Source organism: Scyliorhinus canicula, chromosome 18 (genome assembly GCF_902713615.1).
Source record: "Scyliorhinus canicula chromosome 18, sScyCan1.1, whole genome shotgun sequence".
Lineage (NCBI taxonomy): Eukaryota > Metazoa > Chordata > Chondrichthyes > Carcharhiniformes > Scyliorhinidae > Scyliorhinus > Scyliorhinus canicula.
This window is the reverse complement of record NC_052163.1, coordinates 29,525,694-29,551,531: the sequence shown is the minus strand read 5'-3', so window position 1 is coordinate 29,551,531 and position 25,838 is coordinate 29,525,694. Positions and strand designations below refer to the sequence as shown.

At 46.8% G+C, this 25,838-nt stretch overlaps 1 protein-coding gene across 2 annotated transcripts in view; it reads right to left on the bottom strand.

Moving 5' to 3' along the window:
* The window catches only part of gps1 (G protein pathway suppressor 1), a 112,797-nt gene that overhangs the window by 73,647 nt on the left and 13,312 nt on the right, over window positions 1-25,838 (bottom strand). For both annotated transcript variants that reach the window (XM_038776877.1, XM_038776876.1), the window contains 5 exons: window positions 20,218-20,310; window positions 7,243-7,424; window positions 5,869-6,033; window positions 4,165-4,300; window positions 1,308-1,385 (listed from right to left, as the gene is read on the bottom strand). In XM_038776877.1, coding sequence (XP_038632805.1) covers window positions 1,308-1,385; window positions 4,165-4,300; window positions 5,869-6,033; window positions 7,243-7,424; window positions 20,218-20,310 — 654 coding nt within the window. The remainder of the gene's footprint in view (window positions 1-1,307; window positions 1,386-4,164; window positions 4,301-5,868; window positions 6,034-7,242; window positions 7,425-20,217; window positions 20,311-25,838) is intronic.

The following is a 25,838-nucleotide window of genomic DNA, read 5'->3' as shown; positions in this document are numbered from 1 at the left end:
TTTTCCCAGAGCTGTACGAATGGGGGCCAAGGCCTCACCTATTGATCTTTTAAGTTCCTCCAACATAATTTGTCAGTGTTTCTCAAACTCTCTTGCCAAGATATTCGTGAAGACCTTGGCTGTTAATAGAGTGGGGGGAAAGAAAGAATCTGACTCCACCATATTACGTGCCGCTGAGCCCAGAGAAGCTTCAGATTCCGTCGACGAGTTTCTGCCCAAAGTTTTCTTATATTTGTTTTGTCTGGGCATTTCATTAAAGAGAAAATTCTACCCCGATAACTATCAAAAATTTCCAAGGCATAAACAATCCGTGGCACCAAAGGAAAGGGCAAAAAGTTCAGCTCTCCAGCGGGAGCCCCCTCATGCATGTCTTTCCCCTACATTATGGCACTGGAAGTCTCGGGACAAGTAGAAATTTACCATATTACAAATATTTACAAAAGACAATAGCCGAAATTCTCTGGTTGTCCGGATTCACTTTTCCTGCTGGCAGCGCACCCCCTCAAGTGGGTTTCCCGGTGGCATGGGGTGGCTTCAACGGGAAATCCCATTTACAAGCCGCAGGAAGAGAGAATCCCGCTGCCAACAAATGGCACACCACCAAGAAACACTCGACTGGAGAATTGGAGAATCCAGCCCAGTATGTTCTAAACGTGCATCCATTTGTTTAATTATTTAATAATAACACTAACAATGATATTGATTACTCCAACAAACAACAAAAGTCTGGATCTATTCAAATAAAACATAGGGATAACATAATTAATTTCCAGTAATTCATTAAAAAATTGAAATACTGTTAAATCCTATCATGTGATCAAACAAACCTACTGGTTGCAAAGCCAGTAAGTTACATATAGGAAAGAACCACTTTTACACATTTTTTTTCTCCCCATTCCTTACCACATTTACACCCAACCATTATTTGCAAACTTGAGAACTGTTACAAAAACTTCTATTTATTAAGGTTGAGGTTCTTTGGCCTCCCTGTGGCATGTTTCTCAGCGGCGGGAAGGAACCCGCCACTGGCCGGTGGCAAAATCTTCAGTCCCACTACAGGCAATGCGATTTTCCACTGAATCCACCCCAGGTCACCAGGCGGGAGTGCACCACTGGCAGGATTGGAGGATCCAGCCAGCGTGAATAGCAGAAGATTTGCCCTAAGAGTGCAACAAATATCATATGCTGATTCCAAAACAAATGGGAGGTGAAAAAGGCACATGCTCTTTGCTATCACAGCTTTTGCCAGCATTTCATTGCATATTAAATCAGGTAATTATGAACACAGACTTGGACACACTACTGACCTCTGCAATCTCTGGTGTAGACTCTGCTTTGCTTACATAACTGAGAACGTGGGACCAATTTTGGAGGTAGATGCTGACCTGCCAACACAGAATTATATGCAATTTAAAAATTCAACAGACTTCACTATTTACTGATCCTCCAATAATCATTTGATTGAGAAAATTTTGCCTGTTGCTTTAATTGGGAGCTCAGGAGAATAAACCACAAAGTCAGTTTTAAATGTACAGTGCACGGGTACAGTGGCGCAGTGGTTTGCATTGCTGCCTCATGGCATCGAGGTTCCAGATTTGATCCGGGCTCTGGGTCATTGTGAAGTGTGGAGTTTGCACATTCTCCCTGTGTCTGCATAGGTCTCACCCCACAACCCCAAAGATGTGCAGGGTAGGTGGATTGGCCACGCTAAATTGCCCCTTAATTGGAAAACAAAAATTGGATACTCTAAAATTTTACACATAAAAAAATAAACTTAGCAACTGCTGCTGCATTGCTCACGAAACAAGGATAAAACTTTCTTTTTAATTGATGGTGCTGACTGCAGTGATTTGGGTGGAGGTTGCAGATCAGGTTGAGATTCAGAATGATACATTCGAGGTTAGAATCAAGGTCTTTCTGCATGTGGGGAAGTGTTGAAGTCAGGGTTGCTGTGGCTTTGTGTCTGAGAAGGCTCAGTACATGGATCCACATGGAGGCTCCAAGCTGAGTCTATGGCTCAGTGAGAGACCAGACACCAAGTTGATGTGGCAGGAGGGTGGCAGCTGAGGCAACATTTTGAAACTAAAGTGTTGTTTAGTGGGTGGAGTCAGCTTGGGCTGTTATAATGCTGACCTGTGTGTGTTCGGGTGCAGAGGGCATACATCTGTAAAGCACAGCAAGATTTGTTGCAGAGCTCAAGAGAGGCTTTAAACTGGCACAGGCTTACTCTGCAGCGGTATGAGCACATCAACTGATTTCCCATATGCTGATCCTGCTGCTTCTAAAATAGATTTTGCTAATTATTTAGACAAAAAATTGTAAATATATGAAATGCATTCTTGCTGATGAAATGAAACGATGTTAAATATAACATCAATGTTAAAAACAATATTTAAAATATTATAAACAACATTGTCCTTAATATATTTAATGCAGTTATGGTTATTTATACAAACATAGGGATAAGGAGCAGCTGGAGCTGTTGTTCTACACATATGAATTACAGCTCTTTACTGGAACTTTATTTTCCCCAGAAGCGCATTTCAGTTATTTCAACCACTGCTTTCTGTCTCCAGGAGTTCCTGAGAGGAAAATATTGTCAGACAACAAAGAAAACAGCAAAGCTATTGAAATTAAAATAATTTATAAAAATAAAATTTAGAGTACCCAATTAACGGGCAATTTAGCATGGCCAATCCACCTAACCTGCTCACCTCTGCGCAGTGGGGGTGACACCCAAGCAGACACGGGGAGAATGTGCAAACTCCACACAGACAGTGACCCAGGGCCAGGATCAAACCCGGGTCCTCAGCGCCGTGGGCAGCAGTGCTAACCACTGCGCTGCCCCCTGTAATTAAAATAAAGCTTTAAAAAATATGAATTATTTTTGCCAAGATGTTCATCTAATGATTGGGGAGAATGGATCAAGAGGGAAAAGCGGTACAAATTTTTAAAAACTGCACTTGACTGATCACATGGCTTGTGGAACAATTGCGTTGATAGAAAGGGGCATGAACCAATCTGGTTTCTGGAGTTAATGACATGCCCAATGGTCCGATGACTTATCGATTTTCACCAATTGATTCTGACAACCCGATCCCAAACATGCTACATTATTTAAGTTCAATTGTCTTCAGAATAACTTACTAGTATATAAACTAAACAGTCCTGGTACGGTCAGAATTATAATTTCCACAGTTTCTGGGCAAAGAGCTGGAAAAAGAGCTTTTATCTTTATTGAAAATGTAATCAGGAGGTTTAGCAAACAAACTGATTGTACTAAAAGTATTTTAGTACAAGGTGCGAAATAACAATACAAGGACATAAAGAAACAGCAGATAACAAAGTCAGCAATTTCAGTTATCTTGGGGTTAAATATTTGCCTCCAATTCCCATCTTCACTTACTTAACCACCTGATGCTAGAAATTGAATTTCCTCAACTCAGACAGGGGATTCTTAGTTGTAACCTTGCTTATTAGATGCAGTGCCTTGCGGCAACACGATTTTTCATACCAGTGTGGGAAGAGAAAGAAAATCAACTCGGGCTGAGGCAGTTTTGTTGAATATTACACTAAGCTTAAGAGTTTCTATGGGAAGATGCTGTGCTGGAAATCTAAATTAATACAATTTTTCTCAACTCATAAAATCATTCTCAATACAATTTGGAAATGTTGGCTGAAATTCAATATCATTGATCATACATGATACTTATTCTTTATTTTGTTGCAGTTAATAAACAGGTAATAGTCAAAGTTGGCCATGCTATACTGATATTTCCAGCTATATTTACCAAGCAGTGTCAACTAAAGTCACAATATTAGAACATAGTGCAGAAGGAGGCCATCTGGCCCATCAAGTCTGCACCGATGCACTTAAGCCCTCACTTCCACCCTATCCCGTAACCCAATAACCCCTCCTAACCTTTTTGGCAATTTATCATGGCCAATCCACCTAACCTGCACGTCTTTGGACTGTGGGAGGAAAGCGGAGCACCCGGAGGAAACCCACGCAGACACGGGGAGAACATGTAGACTCCGCATAGAGTGACTCAGCGGGGAATCGAACCTGGGACCCTGGCGCTGTGAAGCCACAGTGCTATCCAATTGCGCTACCATGCTGCCCTATCATTGCACCCATCATTCAAATAGTCTTTGTTCACATACCTTGATGACATTTAGACACATGTTGATGACGTGCTTTGCACTTGTGCAATAGTCTCTGGCTCGTGAGTAACATTTCAGTGCATTACTAAGATCCCCACAGTCTAGGTAGTGATCGCCGAGGTCATCATGCCCTCTCCTAAGGACAAAGATTTTTTTTTAAATGACAAATGATGTAATCAGTTCGAAACTATTCATTGCTTTACTGGTTAAAAAGATAAAACATTCCAGGCACACCAAATAGGACACCTGTTTGCCACTGAAGAATTACTTTTATTGATATTAGTGCATGGAGCACAAAAAGATGAAAACAGAGGCAGTGTGAAGAAGAACCCAAAATATTTACTTCATGCGATAAAATCCTATTATTTTGATCTCTACATACTATTACAATTTTAAGCTTCTAAAATTCAGAATTCTTAAATCCAAATATAGCATATAGCATCTCATGTAATGCACAATACATCACACATTGAAGTCTACATAGAATGTTATAGCTAAGCTTAATTTCAGAAAGAAAATTCTGAGAAATTGCTCTTAATGTATTATTTGGAGATTATAGTGTGTTACTAAAATACTACTCTTCAGTAAATCTCATGAGCTGGGTCTGGACAAAAGACTCAAAGGATATCATAATGGTGAGTCCAGGGAGTACATCTTTGATTCCATTTGCCAGCACATCCCTGCTCATCTACCTCAGCCAGGCTGAGAGTTAGAAGAGTATTGAATGTACTCTCCATAGACAGGATGTTTTCACAAAACAGCAGTTTCCTGGGAAATCTCAGGAGTAAAATGAGTCTCTGGAGGTATTGTAGGACAGGCAGTAACAAATTGTCAGCGTGTTTTACAACTTGCCTGAATTTCTTTTCTATTGACTTCAATGGTACACAGTAATGAGTTAATGGCCAGTTGGTCTGTTTTGGTCAGGACAATGAGAATTCCCAGCTCGATTCTGAATAGCTAACAGAATAAGTGATGAGGGCCTCTCTTCATTGTTTAATGTCTCATCCCAAAAAAACATAACTAGCAATGCAGCACTTGGTCAGTACTGCACTGAAGAATCAATCTACATTTTGTGCTCAAATCGTGAACCGAAGCTTGAAGTCATGACCTTCTAACACAAAAAGAGAGTGCTATCACTGAAACGTGCGAGCATTTCTTATTTTAGCACCATTACCTCCAGTCAACAGTAGCTGCTAAGCTGATATTCTGTACCAAAATAGTGTAGCCAAATACAAGTCAGTTCCTGATATTTTGTAAAGCAATCAGGAATGACAAATGCAATTGAATGCTAACTTCTAAAAGTCGATTCACTTTATTAAACATTTGAAAATGAAATGAAAATGAAAATTGCTTATTGTCACGAGTAGGCTTCAATGAAGTTACTGTGAAAAACCCATTTGGTAGCATGTATCCTTTTAGTTAGAACGACTCACTAACAATAGTTGATACCTCAGTTGCTTCAAATATTTGGCAGTAGCAACACAGTTTGAGTGAACAAACAGTTGAGGAAACCTAAACAAAGTTGCGTTGTTTACACAGAACTTGCAGCACAGAAATAAGCCATTTGATTTAATTGGTGATGCAATGTGTCATGTATGGTGGTTGGCAGGCTGGCCTGGTTCAAACGTTACTGGTTTATAATCAAATTGATTTTCAAATTAAGCATGCAAGGCAAATTTCACATATATTTTGGAGGTTTGTTACCTGATGCTCTCTTTAATAGAATTGCCTTTGTAGTTCTTTAGATCTGTATCTAATTTCTCCAGTTTCAGCAAAGCTTTCTTCCGTGTAGACTCTGCCCAAGCTGTGTCCAGTGTTGGGGGTTCCAGACCTGTCTCTGGCACTGCATCTGGTACACCCTGAGATTCCCTGCAGCAAGATATTTTTAGACTTAGAGTTCCATTTATAAAATATTTTACTCACGGTTGGATTCAGAGTAAAGTGTTAGTCATCGCAGTATCAGCATCCAATAAGAAGTAAAGAGATTAGAAAGACATGAAAACAAAGAATTGCAATATTGTGCATGGTTAACTTCGATCCATCTGTCAACCTTCTGGTGGGGTCAAACAAAATCTCTCCATTTCCTATCAGCTGTCTCACTGCATTCATCTGCCACTCAATTCATTAGCCTTCTAAATTTGCAATCCATTCCTATCCTGTATTACGTGTACAACCCAACTGGCTGCAATTACGGAGTCAACACAGCAACTTCTCATATGTCAGTAAAAGGAAAAAAGGGGGAAATTAATAGAGCAATTTTTTAACTACATATCTGGCTGGTAGACCCGTCTGTTGGCAATGCAACTTAGGCACATGCTGCAGATGCTTTTTATATTATTTAGATTAATGGTCGGAAAGTCATGCATAGTGCGCACTTGAATTTCCATTTTATGCTTCCAACAAAGTTCGCTGCCAAGCTGACTGTCCTTTTTTAGGTGGACATAAACCCCTCCCCCAAAGCAGGAATGAAATTTTATGGTCACTGTCATTAACAATGGTATTTCTCTCTGTAAAGGGAAAAGACCAAATTCCAGGATCAGTCGTCGAGAGCAACCAGCATGTTTTGATGAACAGGGAAAAAGCACAGGTGCCAACTCTCTGGATAAGGTTATCCCAGAGCTGATGCAGATGCGAGGACACAGTCATGAGATTCAGGATCGGATGTCAACGAAATTCCAGCGAATGCATAGCTGATTGGAAGAGTCCCAAAGACTACAGATGCAGGAGATGATGCTGACAGTGCATGGCACTGAGGCCAACACTCAAGGGTGACGATCGGAGGGCAGCACGGTGGCACAGTGGTTAGCATTGCTGCCTCACAGCGCCGACACGTGGCTGGAAGATGCATAGGAATGTAGAAACTGGGGGAAAAAAAGTAGATTATTTTAAAGAATGGGAGCACTTATTTGTTTAAACATCTGTATCACAAGTTAATCAATTCAACAACCCAACTAAGAATAAATACAAATTATACAAATTTAGAATTGCATTCTAAAGAAATAAAGTCAGAAACACATATCGTGGCATGCATTCAGTAATAATAAACCCTATAGCTATATTCTCTAATTTATACTATACCTTGTGGCCTCTGTCAGCTTACGATGAATTTCCTCATACATATCTACATTAAATGTTCTCTGAACGAAGGACAGTGCCATCTTCAGGGCTTCGATGCGTAGTTGTGGACAGTGTTCAGCAATAAACAGGAGCCTCTCAATTCGCATTAAACCACTGTAACTGGCTGCATACTGCTCCAGATCCTGCAAAAGACATACAATAATCATATGATTAATGTATCTGCATGAATGAGAGATTTAAAACTAAGTGAAATAGTGTCAGACTTAATACATTTAATTTGCCATTCAACCTTTATCTAGTGAGAAACTTCCCGCATCATAATTAACAGATTCCTTACTACAAATGACAACAAAAATCCTAACCCCACTCCTTAAGATGTTATCAAAATAATATTTCTCCCATTCTTTTCAAACGTAATGTTCAAACACAGGTAACAATGAAGTTCAACCAAAAACACTCTGGAACAGAGAGTGTCATTTTGACACTTTTAACATTTAATTCAATTTTAGTTTAATATTTATATGACCAGCAAGATGGGGGAATGGATCAGAGAAACAAAAATCACACTGTACCCACGATTCTCAAACTCTATCAGATGCAGTCATCATTGAGTTTAACGTGTAGTACCTTTAGCATAGTAAAACACCTGAAAATATTCCTGCAGGTGGTGGAGGAAAAGAGACAGTTACCAAGCTGGAGCTAGAATAGCAAGGCACTGAAAATAAGGTTGAAGAATGGAGACAATAATTATGGAGAGGGCCAAGTTGCAATATTGAGACACACTGAGGAAAATAGTTGAAAAGCAGAGGAAAAGCAAATAGGAGATTAAGATAATCTATTTCCATCTTTTAGGACATAAAAATAAATCTACAAAGTTTAATTTATAAATTATTTTTTTTAATTTAATTAATTCCGGAGGCATGGGCATCACTGGTTGGGCCAACATTCATTGCCGATCCCTAACTGCCCTTGAACATTTAAGAGTCAACCACATTGCTATGGATCTGGAGTCATATGTAAGCCAAACCAGGTAAGGGTGGCAGACTTCCTTCCTTAAAAGATATTATAAAAGATGGGGCGACATGGTAGCACAGTGGTTAGCACTGTTGCTTCACCAGCCAGGGACCTGGGTTCGATTCCCAGCTTGGGTCACTGTCTGTGCAGAGTCTGCACGCTCTCCCCGTGTCTGCGTCGGTTTTCTCTAGGTGCTCTGGTTTCCTCCCACAAATCCCGAAAGACGTGCTTGTTAGCTGAAATAGACATTCTGAATTCTCCCTCAGTGTAGTCGAACAGGCGCCGCCGGAGTGTGGAGACATGGGAATTTTCAAAGTAACTTCATTGCTGTGTTAATGTAAGCCTACTTGTGACACTAATAAAGATTATTATTTTTGGTGAGCCAGATAGGTTTTTACGACAACAGTTTCAGGGCCGACTATTTTTAACATTCTAGATTTATATTGAATTCAAATTTCACCATACACCGTTGAGAGATTCAAACGATGACACGGAAACCATAGTCGATTGTCAGAAAAATCCGTGGTGGGATTCGAAACCGGGTCCCCCAGGTGCACAGAACATTACCCTGGGTCTCTGGATTATTAGTCCAGTGTCAATACCACTACGCCGTCACCTGCCCAGAATTGCAGACTATCTTTTGTGAGGGCCACGAAGAATCCAGCATGAGTTTTCAGGATATATAGAAACAACATTTATTTACAATAACATATATACACACAACAGCAGCAAAAACTTCCCTTGCTGCTCACTCCTCTCTCTCCCTGGTTCCAAACTGGCCAGCTCTATTTATGCAGGGAGTCTACTAATGATTTCTCCGCCCCCTTCATTGGGGAAGCTCATACTCCCACAAGATTGTGGGATTGTCATTAGTCCCCAGCCAATGATAAGCAGGCAGGTTATAACGTCCCTCCCCCCCCCCCAAAGTCCAAGGAACCCACCGAAGAACCTGGCGAAGGAGGGCGTCTGACTAGTTTTGCCGCAGGTCGGACACCATTTGCACGAGGCGCTGGATCGGGCGGCGTGTAACGAGATGGAGACCGGCGCTTCAGTGATGAACGGCGTAACGGTTGTACATCCACGGCCCGTGGGCCCGAGGAGTCCCCTTCTGAGGTGTCTTGTGTCTCCATCTCGGAGTCAGAGTCTGCTGCCTCCGTCATCTCGGCGTCTTTACCTCCATGCGGTTCTGTCACAACTTGCGCAGGCTTTGAGTGAGGCACCAGAGGAAGATTGTGAGGAATACTTTCCATCGTGTCTGGTCTCTGCGACTGTAGAAGTGAGCTCCTGGGGCGGGGAATCTTTGGAAGGGATAGTCTTCTGGACCGAACATGGTCTGCATGTTTGCGCTGGAGATGCCCCTGGGCTTGTACCTGGTAAGAGATAGGGCCCATTTGCGAAAGATTAAGCCAGGGACCCACTGGGCACCACCAGCAAAATTCCGAACGAACACTGGGTCACCGGGCGTAAGCTGCCGAATGGCCGATGCCGAGAAAAACCATGTCCCTGCCGTTCTTGTGTGCGGCGTACTTTTGCGCCAATGTCCGGGAAAACCATGCTAAGGCGGGTGCGAAGTCTCTGGCCCATTAGGAGTTCTGCGGGAGCTACCCCAGTCACCGCATGGGGGGTGGTCCTATATGAAAACAAAAACAAAGCCAGTCTCGTGTCCATCGACCCGGAAGACTGCTTCTTTAGGCCTCGTTTGAATGTTTGAACTGCGCGCTCCGCCAACCCATTTGAAGCTGGGTGGTAAGGGGCAGTGCGGATATGGCGTATGCCGTTCATCTTCATGAACCTCGCAAACGCCTCACTTGTGAACGGAGTGCCATTGTCCGTGACCAGCACCTCGGGGAGGCCATGCGTACTGAAAGACAAATGCATCTTCTCGATTGTTGCGCAGGACGTTGTGCCTCCCATCTTATGCACCTCTAGCCATTTAGACTGGGCGTCGATTAATAGCAGGAACATGGATCCTTGAAAAGGACCAGCAAAATCCGCGTGCAAGCGCGCCCAAGGCCGCCCTGGCCATTCCCAGTGATGTAGGGGCGCGGCCGGCAGAAGCTTCTGATGTTCCTGGCAAATGGAGCAGTTTTGGGCCACCTTCTCAATGTCGGTGTCGCGGCCTGGCAACCAAACATAACTCCAGGCCAACATTTTCATTTTGGTCACACCTGGATGCCCATTGTGCAAGTCTCTCAGTGTCAGCTCCTGTCCTTTTTCCGGGACAATCACACACATCCCCCACAGAAGGATGCCGTCTTCCACGCTGAATTCGGACAGCTTGGAGAAAAATGCCCGCAACTCGCCTGGGAGCTGTCTATGCTGCCCACCATACAGGACTATGTGCCGAGCCTTTGACAGGACTGGCTCCGTCTGGGTCCACTCATGGATCTGTGATGCCGTGACAGGCAAGGTGTCCATAAAGTTTAGGGTTGCAACCACCTCACCGGTCGTGGGGGTCGACATGGGGCCGGTCGATAAAGGCAATCGGCTCAGTGCGTCGGCATGCCCTATCTGGGTTCCTGGTTTGTGCTCCAGAGAATACTCTTATGCTGCGAGCAACAAAGCCCAGCGCTGGATCCATGCGGAAGCAATGGGCGGTATTGGCTTATCCTCTCTGAAAAGTCCCAACAAAGGCTTATGATCAGTCACGATAGTGAAGTGGTGGCCATATACGTACTGGTGGAAACGTTTCACCGCAAAGACCACTGCCAGGCCCTCCTTCTCGATCTGCGCGTACTTTTTTTCCGCTGTAGTCAATGTGCGGGAGGCGAAAGCTATCGGCCGCTCGGCCCTGTTCTCCACCTTGTGGGACAGGACGGTCCCAATACCAAAAGGGGATGCATCACGTGACGAGCAAAGGCTTTCCAGGATCATAGTGAGTTAGTAACCCAGACGACGACAATTGTTGTTTTGCCCGCCGGAAAGCGGTTTCTTGCGGCTGACCCCAAAGCCAGGTGTGATTCTTCTTTAGCAGAATGTGCAACGGGGCCAGCGTAGTTGCCAGATTGGGGAGGAACTTTCCGTAATAGTTTACGAGGCCGAGAAACGAACAAAGATGCGAAGTGTCAGTCGTGGCGGAGGCCTGTTGAATCACGCACAACTTCTCTGCAACGGGGTGCAAACCTTCACAGTCCACCCGATAACCCAGGTCGACTATTTCCTTCACCTGAAAAACACGACGTCAACGGACTCCAGCCTCCGAAAAGCATCTAAGGATAGCCTCCAAATTTTCCAAATGTTCCTGCTCCAACATCCCTGTGATTAAAACATCATCTAAGTAGACAGCAACAGGCGGTAAACCTCTCAAAATGCCCTCCATAACGCGTTGAAAAATAGCGCATGCAGAGAATACTCCAAAGGGCAAACGTGTATATTCATACAGGCCCCGGTGTGTATGACCCAGCTCCAACTGTAGGTAGACGTGACTCATATCTAATTTTGTGAATGAGAGTCCGCCTGCAAGCTTCGCGCAGAGATCCTCTATGCGAGGCATTGGGTATCGGTCGAGTCGGGAAGCTGTATTCAATGGAAGTTTATAGTCGCCGCACAAGCGAACTGTGGCATCTGGCTTCATTACAGGTACAATTGGTGCTGCCCAGTCAGCGAAACGGACGGGCCTGATGATACCCAAAGTCTCCAAACGAGTGAGCTCCCCTTCTACCTTCTCAAGCAAGGCACTGGGCGCGCCCAGAAATAGCGTGACATGGCTCCTGGTTCGACTTGGATACAGGCTACAGCCCCTTTTATTTTCCCCAAACCGGGCTGAAATACATCTGGGTATCGTCCTAGCACCTCAGTCAATCCTCCAGAAACTGTTTGGAGGATGTGCGGCCACCGCAACCGCAAATGGCGCAACCAGTCCCGACCCAACAGGCTGGGCCCATGGCCGCGCACCTCGATAATTGGGAAACACCCCTCCTGGCGTCCATAAACAACAGGGGTCATCGTAGTTCCTGCAATGTCCAATGGTTCCCCCGTGTAGGTGGCCAACCTGGTCTGTGTGTCGGTTAATGTAAGGGTCTGGGACTTCCGGTGGCGGTGATGATGTAGGAAGCCGCACATTTGGGAGCTCCCGATTCAAACGGACTTTTCGGCTCTTTTTAGAGCCCAAAATGGAAATTTTTTCAACGTCTCCCGGTGGGAGACGGTGTGCTGATCGACTTTCTCCGCATTTCATGACTCGAACTCGGAGTGGAAAGGGGGAAAAAACAGCAGCAGCTCCCCAGAAAAAACAGGGGAAGGATTCCAAGATGGCGGCCGGCGGAGCACCAGAGGAGTGGAAGCAGTGGGCGCAGGAGCAGCAAGTTGCTCTCCTGCGCTGTTTTTCAGATTTCAAGGCTGAGGTGCTGAGCTCTCTGCAGGAAACGAATAAAAAGCTCTTGGAGATTCCGACGACCCAGGGTGCTGCCATCCAGGCGTTGCAGGTGCAGGCCACTGAACGAGAGGAGGAGGCCGCGGTCCTCATGAGTAAGGTGGAGGGGCACGAGGCACTCCACAAGAAGTGGCAAGACCGCTTAGAGGAGCTTGATCACCGCATGAGGCGGAAAAATCTGAGGATCTTGGGCATTGCGGAGGGGGTGGAGGGGTCGGATCTGACAACCTACGTGGCCACAATGCTGAACTAGCTAGTGGGGGCAGGATCTTTCCATCTGCCCTGGAGCTGGAGGGAGCCCACAGGGTACTGGCCAGGAGGCCTAAGGAGAACGAACCCCCGCGTGCGGTGCTGGTGAGGTTCCACCGGTTCAGTGATCGAGAGTGTGTGCTGCGCTAGGCCAAGAAGGTGAAGAGCAGCAATTGGGAGAATGGGGTAGTACGGATCTACCAGGATTGGAGTGCGGAGGTGGCTAAGCGGCGGTCCGGATTTAATCGGACGAAAGAGGTGCTTTACAGGAAAAAGATAAAAGTTCGGAATGTTGCAGCCCGCGCGCCTGTGGGTAACTTATTCGGACCGGCATTATTATTTTGATTCCCCGGAGGAGGCGTGGGCCTTCGTGCGGACGGAGAAACTGGACATGAACTAGACATAGACATAGACATAGAACAGTACAGCACAGAACAGGCCCTTCAGCCCTCGATGTTGTGCCGAACAATGATCACCCCACTTAAACCCACGTAACCCGTATACCCGTAACCCAACAATCCCCCCATTAACCTTACACTACGGGCAATTTAGCATGGCCAATCCACCTAACCTGCACATCTTTGGACTGTGGGAGGAAACCGGAGCACCCGGAGGAAACCCACGCGCACACGGGGAGGACGTGCAGACTCCACACAGACAGTGACCCAGCCGGGAATCGAACCTGGGACCCTGGAGCTGTGAAGCATTGATGCTAACCACCATGCTACCGTGAGGCCCCAAGGGGTTGGTGGTTGCGGGGTCGGTTGTAATGCTTTATTGTTGGTTTCTTCTGTTGCTGTGTTCTCTTTTTCTGTACTTTTGTAATTTTGATATGGTTATTTATTGGGGTGTTGTTCTGTTTTTTTGTTGGGGGGGCATTGTTTGAGTTTTGTATCTTGCGGGGAGGGTTGGGGGGTTTGTTGTATTCTATATCGGGTTGGGGGTATGAAGTGGGGCTGGTATTTGGGAGCTGCGTCAGAAGGGTGTGGTGGGGCGTGCGAATGCGTGGGCTTTCCTCTAGTTTCCCGCGTTGCGGGGCTGGGGGGTGGAGACGATGACAGGGGTGGGGCGGGGCCTTAACTGGTTCTTCCCCGCGCTGGAGCGGTGCCTGGAGGAGGGACAGGATGGGGGATGATCCCACTTTGGGAGGGGTCGGGTTTTTGGCAGGAGTTTCTGGGGTCAGCAGAAGTTAGCTGACCCACAGAAGTACAATGGAGCACTGTTCGTGGCTAGGAGGGTTCCTAGCCGGGGGGGGGGGGGGGGGGGGTGCAGCTGGCAGGGTCAGGAATGAGCTGGTGTGGGCCGGGGGGACAGAGGTGAGGTGTTGTCGCTGTGGGGACTGTGTCGGGCAGTCGACGGCTATGGCTAGATGACGGGGGAGGGGGGCGGGACGCCCTCTGATCCGGTTGGTCACCTGGAATGCGAGAGGATTGAATGGGCCGGTGAAGCGGTCGAGGGTACTTGCTCATCTGAGGGGGCTAAAGGCAGATGTGGCAATGCTTCAGGAGACCCACCTGAAGGTGGCGGACCAGGTCCGTCTGAGGAAGGGTTGGGTGGGGCAGGTTTTCCACTCTGGGTTGGATGTGAAGAACCGGGGAATGGCGATTCTGGTGGGGGAAAATGTGTCGTTTGAGGCACAGAGTTGGAGATGGGAGAGGTGCGGGACCAGCGCCCGTTGTGGCGGTTGGATGTGGGGTTGTTGGCGGAGGAGCAGGTATGTAGGAGGGTCCGGGCAAGTATTGAGGGGTACCTCGAGGTGAATGATACGGGGGAGGTCCAGGTGGGGGTGGTCTGGGAAGCCCTGAAGGCAGTGATTCGTGGGGAGCTGATATCCATCCGGGCACACAGGGAGAGGAGCGAGAGGAGTGAGAGGGATAGACTGGTGGGGAAGATGCTGGAGGTAGATAGGAGGTGCGCGGAGGGACTGTTGGGGGAGAGGCGTAGCCTACAGGCTAAATTTGATTTGCTGACCACTAGAAAGGCGGAGGTACAGTGGAGGAAGGCACAAGGGGCAGTGTATGAACATGGTGAAAAGGCGAGTAGGATGCTGGCTCATCAGCGGGATGCGGCTAAGGAAATTGCTGGAGTGAGAGACAAGAGTGGGAATGTGGTGCAGAAGGGGGTAGAGGTGAATGAGGTCTTAAAGGACTTTTACGGGGAACTGTACCAGTCGGAGCCAACGGTGGAGAGAAGGGGAATGGAGAGGTTTCTTGACGGGCTATCTTTCCCGAAGGTGCAGGAGGAGAAGGTGGAGGGGTTGGGGGCGCCGATTGAGCTGGAGGAGCTAGTTAAGGGGATCGGGCAGATGCAGTCAGGGAAGGCGCCGGGGCCGGATGGGTTCCCGGTGGAATTTAATAAAATGTTTGTGGACCTAGTGGGCTGCTTGCTGGTGCGTGGGAAGGGGGGACTTTGCCCCCGGCGATGTCGCAGGCGCTGATTTTGTTAATCTTAAAGAGGGACAAGGACCCCCAGCAGTGTGGTTCATACAGGCCCATATCTCTCCTTAATGTGGATGCCAAGGTGCTGGCAAAAATCCTGGATAGAGGACTGTGTGCCAGGGGTTGTACACGAGGATCAGACAGGTTTTGTGAACGGAAGGCAGCTGAACACGAATGTGCTGAGATTGTTGAATGTCATCATGATGCCGGCAATTGAGGGGGAGGCTGAGATAGTGGTGGCGCTGGATGCGGAGAAGGCCTTCGATAGAGTGGAGTGGGGGTACTTATGGGAGGTGTTGGGGAGGTTTGGATTTGGTGAAGGCTTTATTAGATGGGTGAGGCTGCTATATGAGGCCCCGAAAGCATGTGTGACCACAAATGGGAGGTGGTCGGAGTACTTCCGGCTTTACCGAGGGACCAGGCAGGGTTGCCCCCTGTCCCCCTTGTTGTTTGCAATGGCAATCGAGCCGTTGGCTATGGCGTTGAGGGATTCAGGGAGGTGGAGAGGTTTGGTGCGAGGTGGGGAGGAACATAGGGTGTCGTTGCATGCCGATGACCTGTTGCTGTACGTGGCGGACCCGGTGGGAGGGATGCCGGGGGTGATGGAGCTGCTAGCGGAGTTTGGGACCTTTTCAGGCTATAAACTAAATCTAGGCAAGAGTGAGGTGTTTGTGGTGCACCCTGGAGACCAGGAGGAAGGAATTGGTAGGCTCCCGCTTAGGAGGGCAGGGGAGAGTTTTAGGTACCTGGGGGTGCAGGTGGCCAGGGACTGGGGGACTCTTCACAAGCATAATTTCACCAGGCTTGTGGATCAGATGGAGGAGGAGTTCAAGAGGTGGGACATGTTGCCATTGTCATTGGCGGGGAGGGTGCAGTCCGTCAAAATGACGGTGCTTCCGAGGTTTTTGTTCCTCTTTCAGTGCCAGCCCATCTTCATCCCCAGGGCCTTCTTTAGGAGAGTGACTAGCAGTATTTTGAGCTTTGTGTGGGCACATGGGACTCCGAGAGTGAAGAGGGTTTTCCTGGAGCGAGGGAGGGATAGAGGTGGGCTGGCGCTGCCCAACCTTTTGGGGTACTATTGGGCGGCCAATGTGTCAATGGTGCGTAAATGGGCGATGGGGGGTGGCGTGGAAAAGAATGGAGATGGCATCATGTAGAGGTACGAGCCTGGGTGCCTTGGCAACGGCGCCGTTGCCGCTCTCTCCTAAGAGGTATACCACGAGCCCGGTGGTGGCGGCGACCCTAAGAATCTGGGGACAGTGGAGACGGCATAGGGGGGAAACAGGGGGCTCAATGGAGGCTCCATTAGGTGGAAATCATCGGTTCATCCCGGGGAACACTGATGGGGGATTTAGGGGGTGGCAAAGGGTGGGCATCAGTAAATTGAAGGACCTGTTTATTGGCAGGAGGTTTGCGGGCCTGGGGGAACTGGAAGATAAATTTGGGCTCCCCCAAGGGAACATGTTCAGATACTTGCAGGTAAAGGCGTTTGCTAGGCGACAGGTAGAGGGATTCCCTTTGCTGCCCTCGCGGGGGGCGATGGACAGAGTGCTTTCGGGGGTGTGGGTCGGAGAGGGGAAGGTGTCTTGACATTTATACGGTAATGCAGGAGGTGGAGGAGTCGTCAGTGGAGGAGCTGAAGGCTAAATGGGAGGGGGAACTTGGGGAGCAGATAGAGGACGGGACTTGGGCGGATGCCTTGGAGAGAGTCAACTCTTCCTCTTCGTGTGCGAGGCTTAGTCTCATCCAATTCAAGGTGCTGCACCGGGCCCACATGTCCGGTACTAGGCTGAGTAGGTTCTTTGGGGGCGAGGACAGGTGCATCAGGTGTTCGGGGAGTCCAGCGAATCATGCCCATATGTTCTGGGCATGCCCGGCACTGGAAGAATTCTGGAAGGGGGTGACGGGGACGGTGTCGAGGGTGGTTGGATCCAGGGTCAAACCAGGGTGGGGACTCACGATTTTTGGAGTTGCGGTGGAGCTGGGAGTGCAGGAGAAGAAAGAGGCCGGTGTCCTGGCCTTTGCGTCCCTGGTAGCCCGGCAGAGGATCTTGATGCAGTGGAAAGATGCGAGGCCCCCAAGTGTAGAGACCTGGATCAGTGACATAGCGGGATTTACAAAATTGGAGAGGGTCAAATTTGCCCTGAGAGGATCAATACAAGGGTTCTCTAAACGGTGGCAGTCTTTTCTGGACTTCCTGGCTCAAAGATAGGTATCTTGGTCAATAGCAGCAACAACCGGGGGGGGGAAATTATTTTTTTTAAAAAACGTAAGGGTCTGTATACCCTGCTTGATGCGGTCGAATGTCCTCTGGGCAATCACGGAGACCGCTGCACCAGTGTCCAACTCCATCTCAAGCGGGTGACCATTGACCCGTACTGTCACTTTAACGGGGGCCACACGGGGAGCTGCCACACAATGCAGCTGCAGGCAGTCATCCTCCGTCTCCACGTCCTCAGGAATAGTCGCTGCAGGTTCATCCAAATGAAAGGTACGGCCCCTCGGCTGGCCCCAGTTTCGGTCGGAACGATGGCGCTTCTGGCGTCCCCAGGACCGGCGTCCGCGACGGGGTCGGCGTCTACAAGTCTGACACGGACATGGCTCCTCATCCATTGGTTCTGGAGAAGGCTCCCTTCGGGGAGGAATGTCCAACGGCCACTGGCGTCGATCCAGACGTCGCCTCGCCCAAGGTACCGCAGGGATGTGGGGGGATGCTTTCGGACGGAAGGGGTTGCGCCCCAAGGCATGCATTCCCTGTAGCTCCTGCACTCCTCGTTCTGCGCTCTCTCGGGACAATACTATTTGAATGGCCTGGTGAAAAGTCAATGTTGGCTCGGCATCAACTTTCTCTGGGTGGCCGCATTGTTAATACCGCAAACCAAACGGTCGCATAACATTTCTGACAAGGTCTCACCATAGTCACAGTACTCCGCAATCCTGCGTAGCCTGGATAGAAAGTCAGCAAAGGATTCTCCTGGGGTCCTCTCAGCGGTATTAAACCGGTAACGTTGGACTATCGTGGATGGGGTTGGGTTAAAATGTTGCCCCACTAAGTTCACAAGTTCATCAAACGTTTTGGTGTCCGGCGCAGCTGGGTACGTAAGGCTCCTAATCACCCCAAACGTATGCGGGCCGCAAGCGGTGAGCAATATGACCACCTGGCGCTCGTTTTCGGTGATGTTGTTTGCCCGGAAATAGTAACGCATCCTTTGTGCGTACTGGTTCCAGCTTTCCAGCGCAGCATCAAAAACATCCAAACGTCCATACAGAGGCATGGTGTAATAGAAAACAACTTCCGACCTGTATCCAACAAAAATCCAGGGAGATGGCTTCAGCAGTGTAGACAGCTATTCACTTTAACACTCGTCGCCAGTTTTGTGAGGGCCACGAAGAATCCAGCACGAGTTTTCAGGATACAAAGAAACAACATTTAATTACAATAACATATATATATATACACAACAGCAGCAGCAACTTCCCTTGCTGCTCACTCCTCTCTTTCCTGGTCCCAAACTGGCCAGCTCTATTTATGCAGGGAATCTGCTAATGATTTATCTGCCCCCCTCATTGGGGAAGCTCATAGTCCCACAGGATTGTGGGATTGTCATTAGTCCCGAGCCAATGGTAAGCAGGCAGGTTATAGCACTATCAATTTCTGAAAAATGTCCAAGAGATACTATGGGACAGTACAATTCAAGTACAATACCTCCGAAACAAAAACTTGAGTAAATACAAGTGCAAGGTTATTCATGGCTCTCACTTGCTCGGTCATAACTCAGTCATAAATAGGTAAATGTACACTTTTATACAATGAATTATATTTGAAATACATGACGCTTGTTATCGAGGTAAACATCACAATCATTCTACAATAGGAATTTTCCAGACATGCAATCAATGGGCAATATTGGTTTATACATCAGTATTACATTTAATGGAGAAACCATAATAAACTGTGGTCCTTTCTGAATAGTACCGTTGGAGTCCACTATAAGAATCACCAAAGCTGGCACAATGAACTCGTTTAATATCTCATCTAATGGATGGCATCTCCAACAACCAACAATCACCTAGTATTACAATGAAATGGCAATCAAGGTTATCTTCACCTCTGCCGCTAGAATGATGATTCAGAAATGACTGTTTCAACTGAGCAAAGCAGACGAAAAAAAAATGATCAACAGTATAAAACACTCAAAATTTAGCGGTATACAACCTCCCAAGTAGGATCATGGTTCATGGTTGTTTGTGGGTGGAAGGCACAAAGCGAAAAAAAAAACATTTAAAAAAAAAATCTTTATTAGTGTCACAAGTAAGCTTATATTAACACTGTATTGAAGTTACTGTGAAAATCCCCACACTCTAGCGCCTGTTTGGGTACACCGAGGAAGTATTCAGAATGTCAAATTCACCTAACAAGACTGGGACTTGTGAGGAAACCGGAGCACCCCGAGGAAACCCACACAGAAACGGGAGAACGTGCAGGCTCCGCACAGACAGTGACCCAAGCCAGGTTTCGAACCCTAGGTCCATGGAGCTGTGAAGCAACAGTGCTAATCACTGTGCTACCGTGCCACACATGTGCTGCATGCTACAAAAAAAAATCAACATTTAGAGATGCAAAGAGGAAATTTTGGGTTTTACAACTTCTCAGACTTGGTTGGGAGGTTTATATTTTTAAAAAATACAATGAAGTACTGTGGATGATATCACGGCAGCAGAGGAAAGTCATTCGGCAAATCTTGCCTGTCAGCTTGTCAAAAGAACTAGTCAATTAGTTTGACTCTCCTGCTCTTGCCTCACAATATTTTCCTTCTACTTTCTTTACATTCCAGGTAAAATTAATTCACTGAATCCTTTCTCTGGTTCCTTTGCCAATTATCTTAAGTACTGCTGACATACCAGTGTAGGATTCTCCACCACGTAGTTTGTGTCAGGTGCATTCTGCTGGTCATCCTGAGGGTCAGCATCTATTTGCATTGGTTCCACAGCTCCCTTGGGAGGGACAGAAAAACAGAGAGAAATAACAAAGTTAGTTCTAAAAACTGGTCAGACAGGTTTTATGAAATAAGCTCCTGTCTCTAATTGACACATTAAAACAAACTGGCCCTCACTTGTACAGAAAATAGAAATTTAAATTACCATTTTTTTTAGAATTTATTAAGTACTGTAAATAAACTTTAGTATCCTGATAGAAATTGGGAATGTTTTTTTAAGCATGTTCAACTGCTTATTAACTCAGATAATCGAATACTGGTAGTGAAATGTCTTCAGAGCAGACATAAAGCAGCAGAACTGCAAAGTTGTTTGGTACACACATATTTCCAATGCAAATATTCAAAGTTGAAATGATAGCAACATTCGCTGGGAAGAAAATTCATTGTTTGAAATTTCAGTGAAGGCAAATTGAACAGAAAATGCAATCAAATGCACATGATCATTCACTAGCTTCATCAACAAATAAAATGGAATTGCCTAAAAAGCTGCTTTATTCAATCCCCTCGATCATCACCCATTGCTCAGTTCAATGTCCCAGTGAAGTCCTGCTCGAGATCTGGAAGAGCAAATAAATGGAGCTACTTAAATTTGCCAACAGACTTTCAATACTGCAAATCCACTCAAGCCATTTGTTGAACAAAAGGGCTACTAATACTGCCAATTCAGACACCACCTTCACACTCACCTGGTCTCTATTCTTCCCAATACCAGTAAGCCAAAACTGGAATACGATTTTCAAGATCTTTTTAAAATTCATTTGACGGGATGTGGGCGTCGCTGGTTCAGCCAGCATTTATTGCCCATCCCTAGCTAGCACTCAGAAGGTGGCGATGAGCTGCCTTCTTGAACCAATGCAGTCCTTGATGTGTAGGTACACCGACTGTGCTGCTAGGGAGGATGTTCTAGGATTTTGTCCAAGCAACAGGGCAGGATCGGCGACATATTTCCAAGTCAGGGTGGTGAGTGACTTGGAGGGGAACCTCCAGGTGGTGGGATTCCCAGATATCTGCTCCTCTTGTCCTTCTAGATGGTAGTGATCATGGGTTTGGAAGGTGCTGCCTAAAGGACCTTGACGAGTTACTGCAGTGCATCTTGTAGATGGTACACACGGCTGCCATTGTTTGTCAATGGTGGAGGGTTTGAATGTTTGTGGAAGGAGGAGCAATCAAGCTTGCTGCTTTGATCTGGATGGTTTCAAGCTTCTGGAGTGTTGCTGGAGCTACACTCATCCCGGCAAGTGGAGAGTATTCCATTACACTCCTGACTTGTGCCTTGTAGATGGTGGACAGAATAAATGATAACTCCCAGATGTTGATTGTGGGGATTCAGCGATGGTAATGCCACTAAATGTCACGGGCCAATGGCTAGATCCTCTCTTGTAAGAGATGGTATTGCCTGGCACTTGTGTGGCGCCAATGTAATGTGCCACTTGTCAGCCCAAGCCTGGATGCATTTGGACATGGACTGCTTCATTATCTGAGGAATCACAAACGGTGCTGAACATTGTGCAAATCATCCAAAAACATCCCCTGTTCTGATCTTATGATGGGAGGGATGTCATTGATGAAGCAGCTGAAGATGGTTGGGCCTAGGACATACCCAGAGGAATTCCTAGTGATGTCCTAGAGCCGAGATGATTGGCCTCCGACCACCACAACCATCTTCATTTGTGTCGGGTATGACCCCAACCAACAGAGAATTTTGCCCCGATTCCCACCGACTCCAGTTTAGCTAGGGCTCCTTGATGCCACAGTCGGTCAAATACTGTCTTGATGTCAAGGGCAGTCACTCTCACCTCTCCTCTGGCATTCAGCTCTTTTGTCCATGTTTGAACCAAGGCTGTAATAAGGTCAGGAGCTGAGTTACCCTGGCGGAACCCAAAATGAGAGTCCATGAGCAGGTTATGGTAAGTGCTGCTTGATAGCACTGTTGATGACACCTTCCATCATTTTGCTATGATGGGGAGTAGATCGATTGGGCAGTAATTGGCTGGCTTGGATTTGTCCTGTTTCTTGAGTACAGGATATACCCGGGCAGTTCTCCAGTTTGCCAGGTAGATGCCAGTGTTGTATCTGTACTGGAACAGCTTGGCTAGGAATGCAGCAAGTTCTGGAGCACAAGTCTTCAAGACTATGGCAGAATATTGTCAGGGCCCATAGCTTTTGCAGTATCCAGTGCCTTCAGCCATTTCTTGATATCACATGGAGTGAATCATATTGGCTGAGCACTGACATCTGTGAGCTGGGAGAAGGAGTCAGAGATGGATCCTCCACTCAGCCCTTCTGGCTGAAGATTGTTGTGAATGCCTCAGCCTCGTCTTTTGCACAGATGTGCTGGGCTCCTCCATCATTGGAGGGTGGGGCTATTTGTGGGGCCTCCTCCTCCAGTGAGTTGTATAATTATCCACCACCATTCGCGGCTGGATGTGGCAGGATTGCAGAGCTTAGATCTGATGTGTTCATTGTGGAATAATTTAGCCCTGTCTATTATGTGCTGCTTATACTGTTTGGCATACAAGTAGTCCCTTGTTGTAGCTTCACCAGGTTGACAACTCATTTTTCGGTATGCCTAATGTTGCTCCTGGAATGCTCGCCTGCACTCTTCATTGAAACAGGGTTGTTCCCCTGGCTTGGTGGTAATGGTAGAGCGGGGAATATGCCGGGCCATGATGTTGCAGGTTGCGGTTCAATACAATTCTGCTGCTGCTGATGGCCCACAGCGCCTTATGGATGCCCAGTCTGGAGTTGCTAAATCTATTCGAAGTCTATCCCATTTAGCATGGCGATAGTGCCACACAACACGATGGAGGGTATTCTCAATGTGAAGACGGGACTTTGTCTCCTCGGGTGGATGTAGCTGTTACAAGGGGGCATAACTATAAGATTCAGGGTGGGAGATATAGGATGGATGTCCAAGGTAGGTTCTTTACTCAGAGAGTGGTTAGGGTGTGGAATGGACTGCCTGCTGCGATAGTGGAGTTGGACATTTTAGGAACTTTCAAGCGGTTATTGGATAGGCACATGGAGCACACCAGAATGACAAGGAGTGGGATAGCTTGATCTTGGTTTCAGACAATGCTCGGCACAACATGGAGGGCCGAAGGGCCTGTTCTGTGCTGTATTTTCTATGTTCTATATATAAGGACTGTGCGGTGGTCACTTCTACCGATCCTGTATCGGACAGATGCATCTGCAGCAGGCAGATTGGTGAGGATGAGATCAAGTATATTTTTCCCTCTTGTAGGATACCTCATGGCCTGGTGCAATCCCAGCATATTCTGCCACCCTCAGTGCTTCCTTTCAGTGGTGTCCAACTTGGAGGAGTACTGATTCATCAGCTGATGGCGGCCGGTACATGGTAATCAGCAGGTTTCCTTGTCCATGTTTAACCTGAAGCCATGAGACTTCATGGAATCCAGAGTCGATGTTGTGAACTCCCAGGGCAACTCCCTCCCGACTGTATACCACTGTACCGTCACCTTTGCTGGGTCTGTACTGCCGGTGAGACGGGGCATACCCAGGAATGGCGATAGTGGTCTGGGTCATTGTCTGTAAGGTATGATTCTGTGAGTGTGACTATGTCAGGCTGTTGCTTAACTAGTCTGTGAGACAGCTCTCCCAACTTTGGCACAAGCCCCCAGATGTTAGGAAAGGAGGACTTTGCAGGGACGACAGGGCTGGATTTGTCATTGTCATTTCGGGTGCCTGGTTCGATGCTGAGTGGCCCGGCAAGTTTCCTTCCTTTTTTGTAGCGGTCAAAATCAACAGAGTGGCTTGCTAGACCATTTCAGAGGGCATTTAAGTCAACCACATTGCTGTGCGTTCCAGATATTTTCTGTTTAACTCCAGATATTTTATCGAGTTTAAATTCCATCACCTGCCGTGATGGGATTCAAACCCGGAACCCCAGATCATTATCCTGGGTCTCTGGATTACAAGTCCAGCGACAACACCACTATGCCACCGCCTCCTCCATATTGTGGATGAAGGGGTGAAACATTTTCTGTCCTAACACCAGTTAGCTCAAATCAGAGGCAGGGGCAATGGGTACCAGAGGCCAAAAGAGGAACAGAGATTTAAAGGATTTTAGGGCCAACTAGGGAAGGAGTCAGGACATGAGGCAATTTAAACATAAACAAAAAGTGCAAATTTCGAACTGATGGGAAAACAAAACACCGCAGGTACTGAAATCTGAAATAAAAAGAGAAAATGCTGGAAATACTCAGCTGGTCAGACAGCATCTGTGGAGAGAAATAGAGTTAATATTTCAGATTGGCAAAAGCAAGCACTTACAAAGGTTGGAATAGCCAAACTTTGTGGATATGGGTTGGAGGCTCAGCCTTAGATCAAGTGTCATAGAATAGTAGAATCCCTACAGTGCAGAGGCGGCTATTCGGCCCATCTGGCCTTCACCGACTCTCAAACGGAGCCCTATCTAGGCCCACTCCCTCACCCTATCCCCATAACCCCACCTAACCTTTAGCATGGCCAATCCACCTAATCTGCACAACTTTGGAATCAAATGCTAATAAAAGTTCTGGGTCAACCTCAAGCAGCTGGGTAGGTGAATTAAAATAGAAATTGCGCCCCCCCCGGTGACAACACAGAGGGAACGGAGATTGCAAAGGGATGGTAAAAAGCTGGATGTTGTGCAAGATTACACTAAATCTTCAGGCGATGTTGCGATGTACATGAGATTGAAAAGGGACTAGGGACAGATCATTAGGGTTATTCCTGGATATAATGGCATGCTGGTGGGAGAAAAATGTGTAGCAATTCTGGGGATGATTAGACGATGATGGGGTAACTAGCAATAAAAATAAGCAAAGGCAATCCTACTGAGCTGGATAATGAAGGTGAGACATTGGAGCAAGTAGTGTCAGGTGGATCAGAGGCTGCAGAGGTGAAGGATGGAAAAGTACAGTGGTCGTATGTATTGCAACTTTGGACGGAGCCATTTCAGTGCTGTGGCGGGGAGAGGGGGTTGCAATTTAGGGAGGGAGGGTAAAATTATGCGAGGAGAGAGAATATTAAAAAGAAAAATAATTGTTGTTGATAACCTTGCATGATAAAAGGATCTCATCGTGAGTTCTCATTGCAACAAAGCATGTAGCAGTGAAAATTAGAGTAAGTGACAAATGTGGAACTGACAATACAATTAATAACTGCAGTTCAGTATTGCATGACTGGGCTGCTGATAAAAGCAGTGTTGCTAACAGGCATGATTTTAATGATTTAAAAATTGTGCATTGTTTTAATGCACGCCTTTGACAATATTCCAGGAATTGTGCTCCATAAAGCAACAGTGTAATAAATCATTAACAAAATTACAATATTTGCACAGCTGTTTAAGGCCGAATTCGCAGCATGTTACTGCCGTTTAATAATTTAAATGACAAACGTTTACCTTCATGCTCGATACACAAATAATAGTTGCTTTATTCCACTCTTAGATGAAAAGCTTACATTTAAAAAGGAAGAAATATCTCCCACCCAATTTTTGCAAGCAACACCCTGTTCCTTATG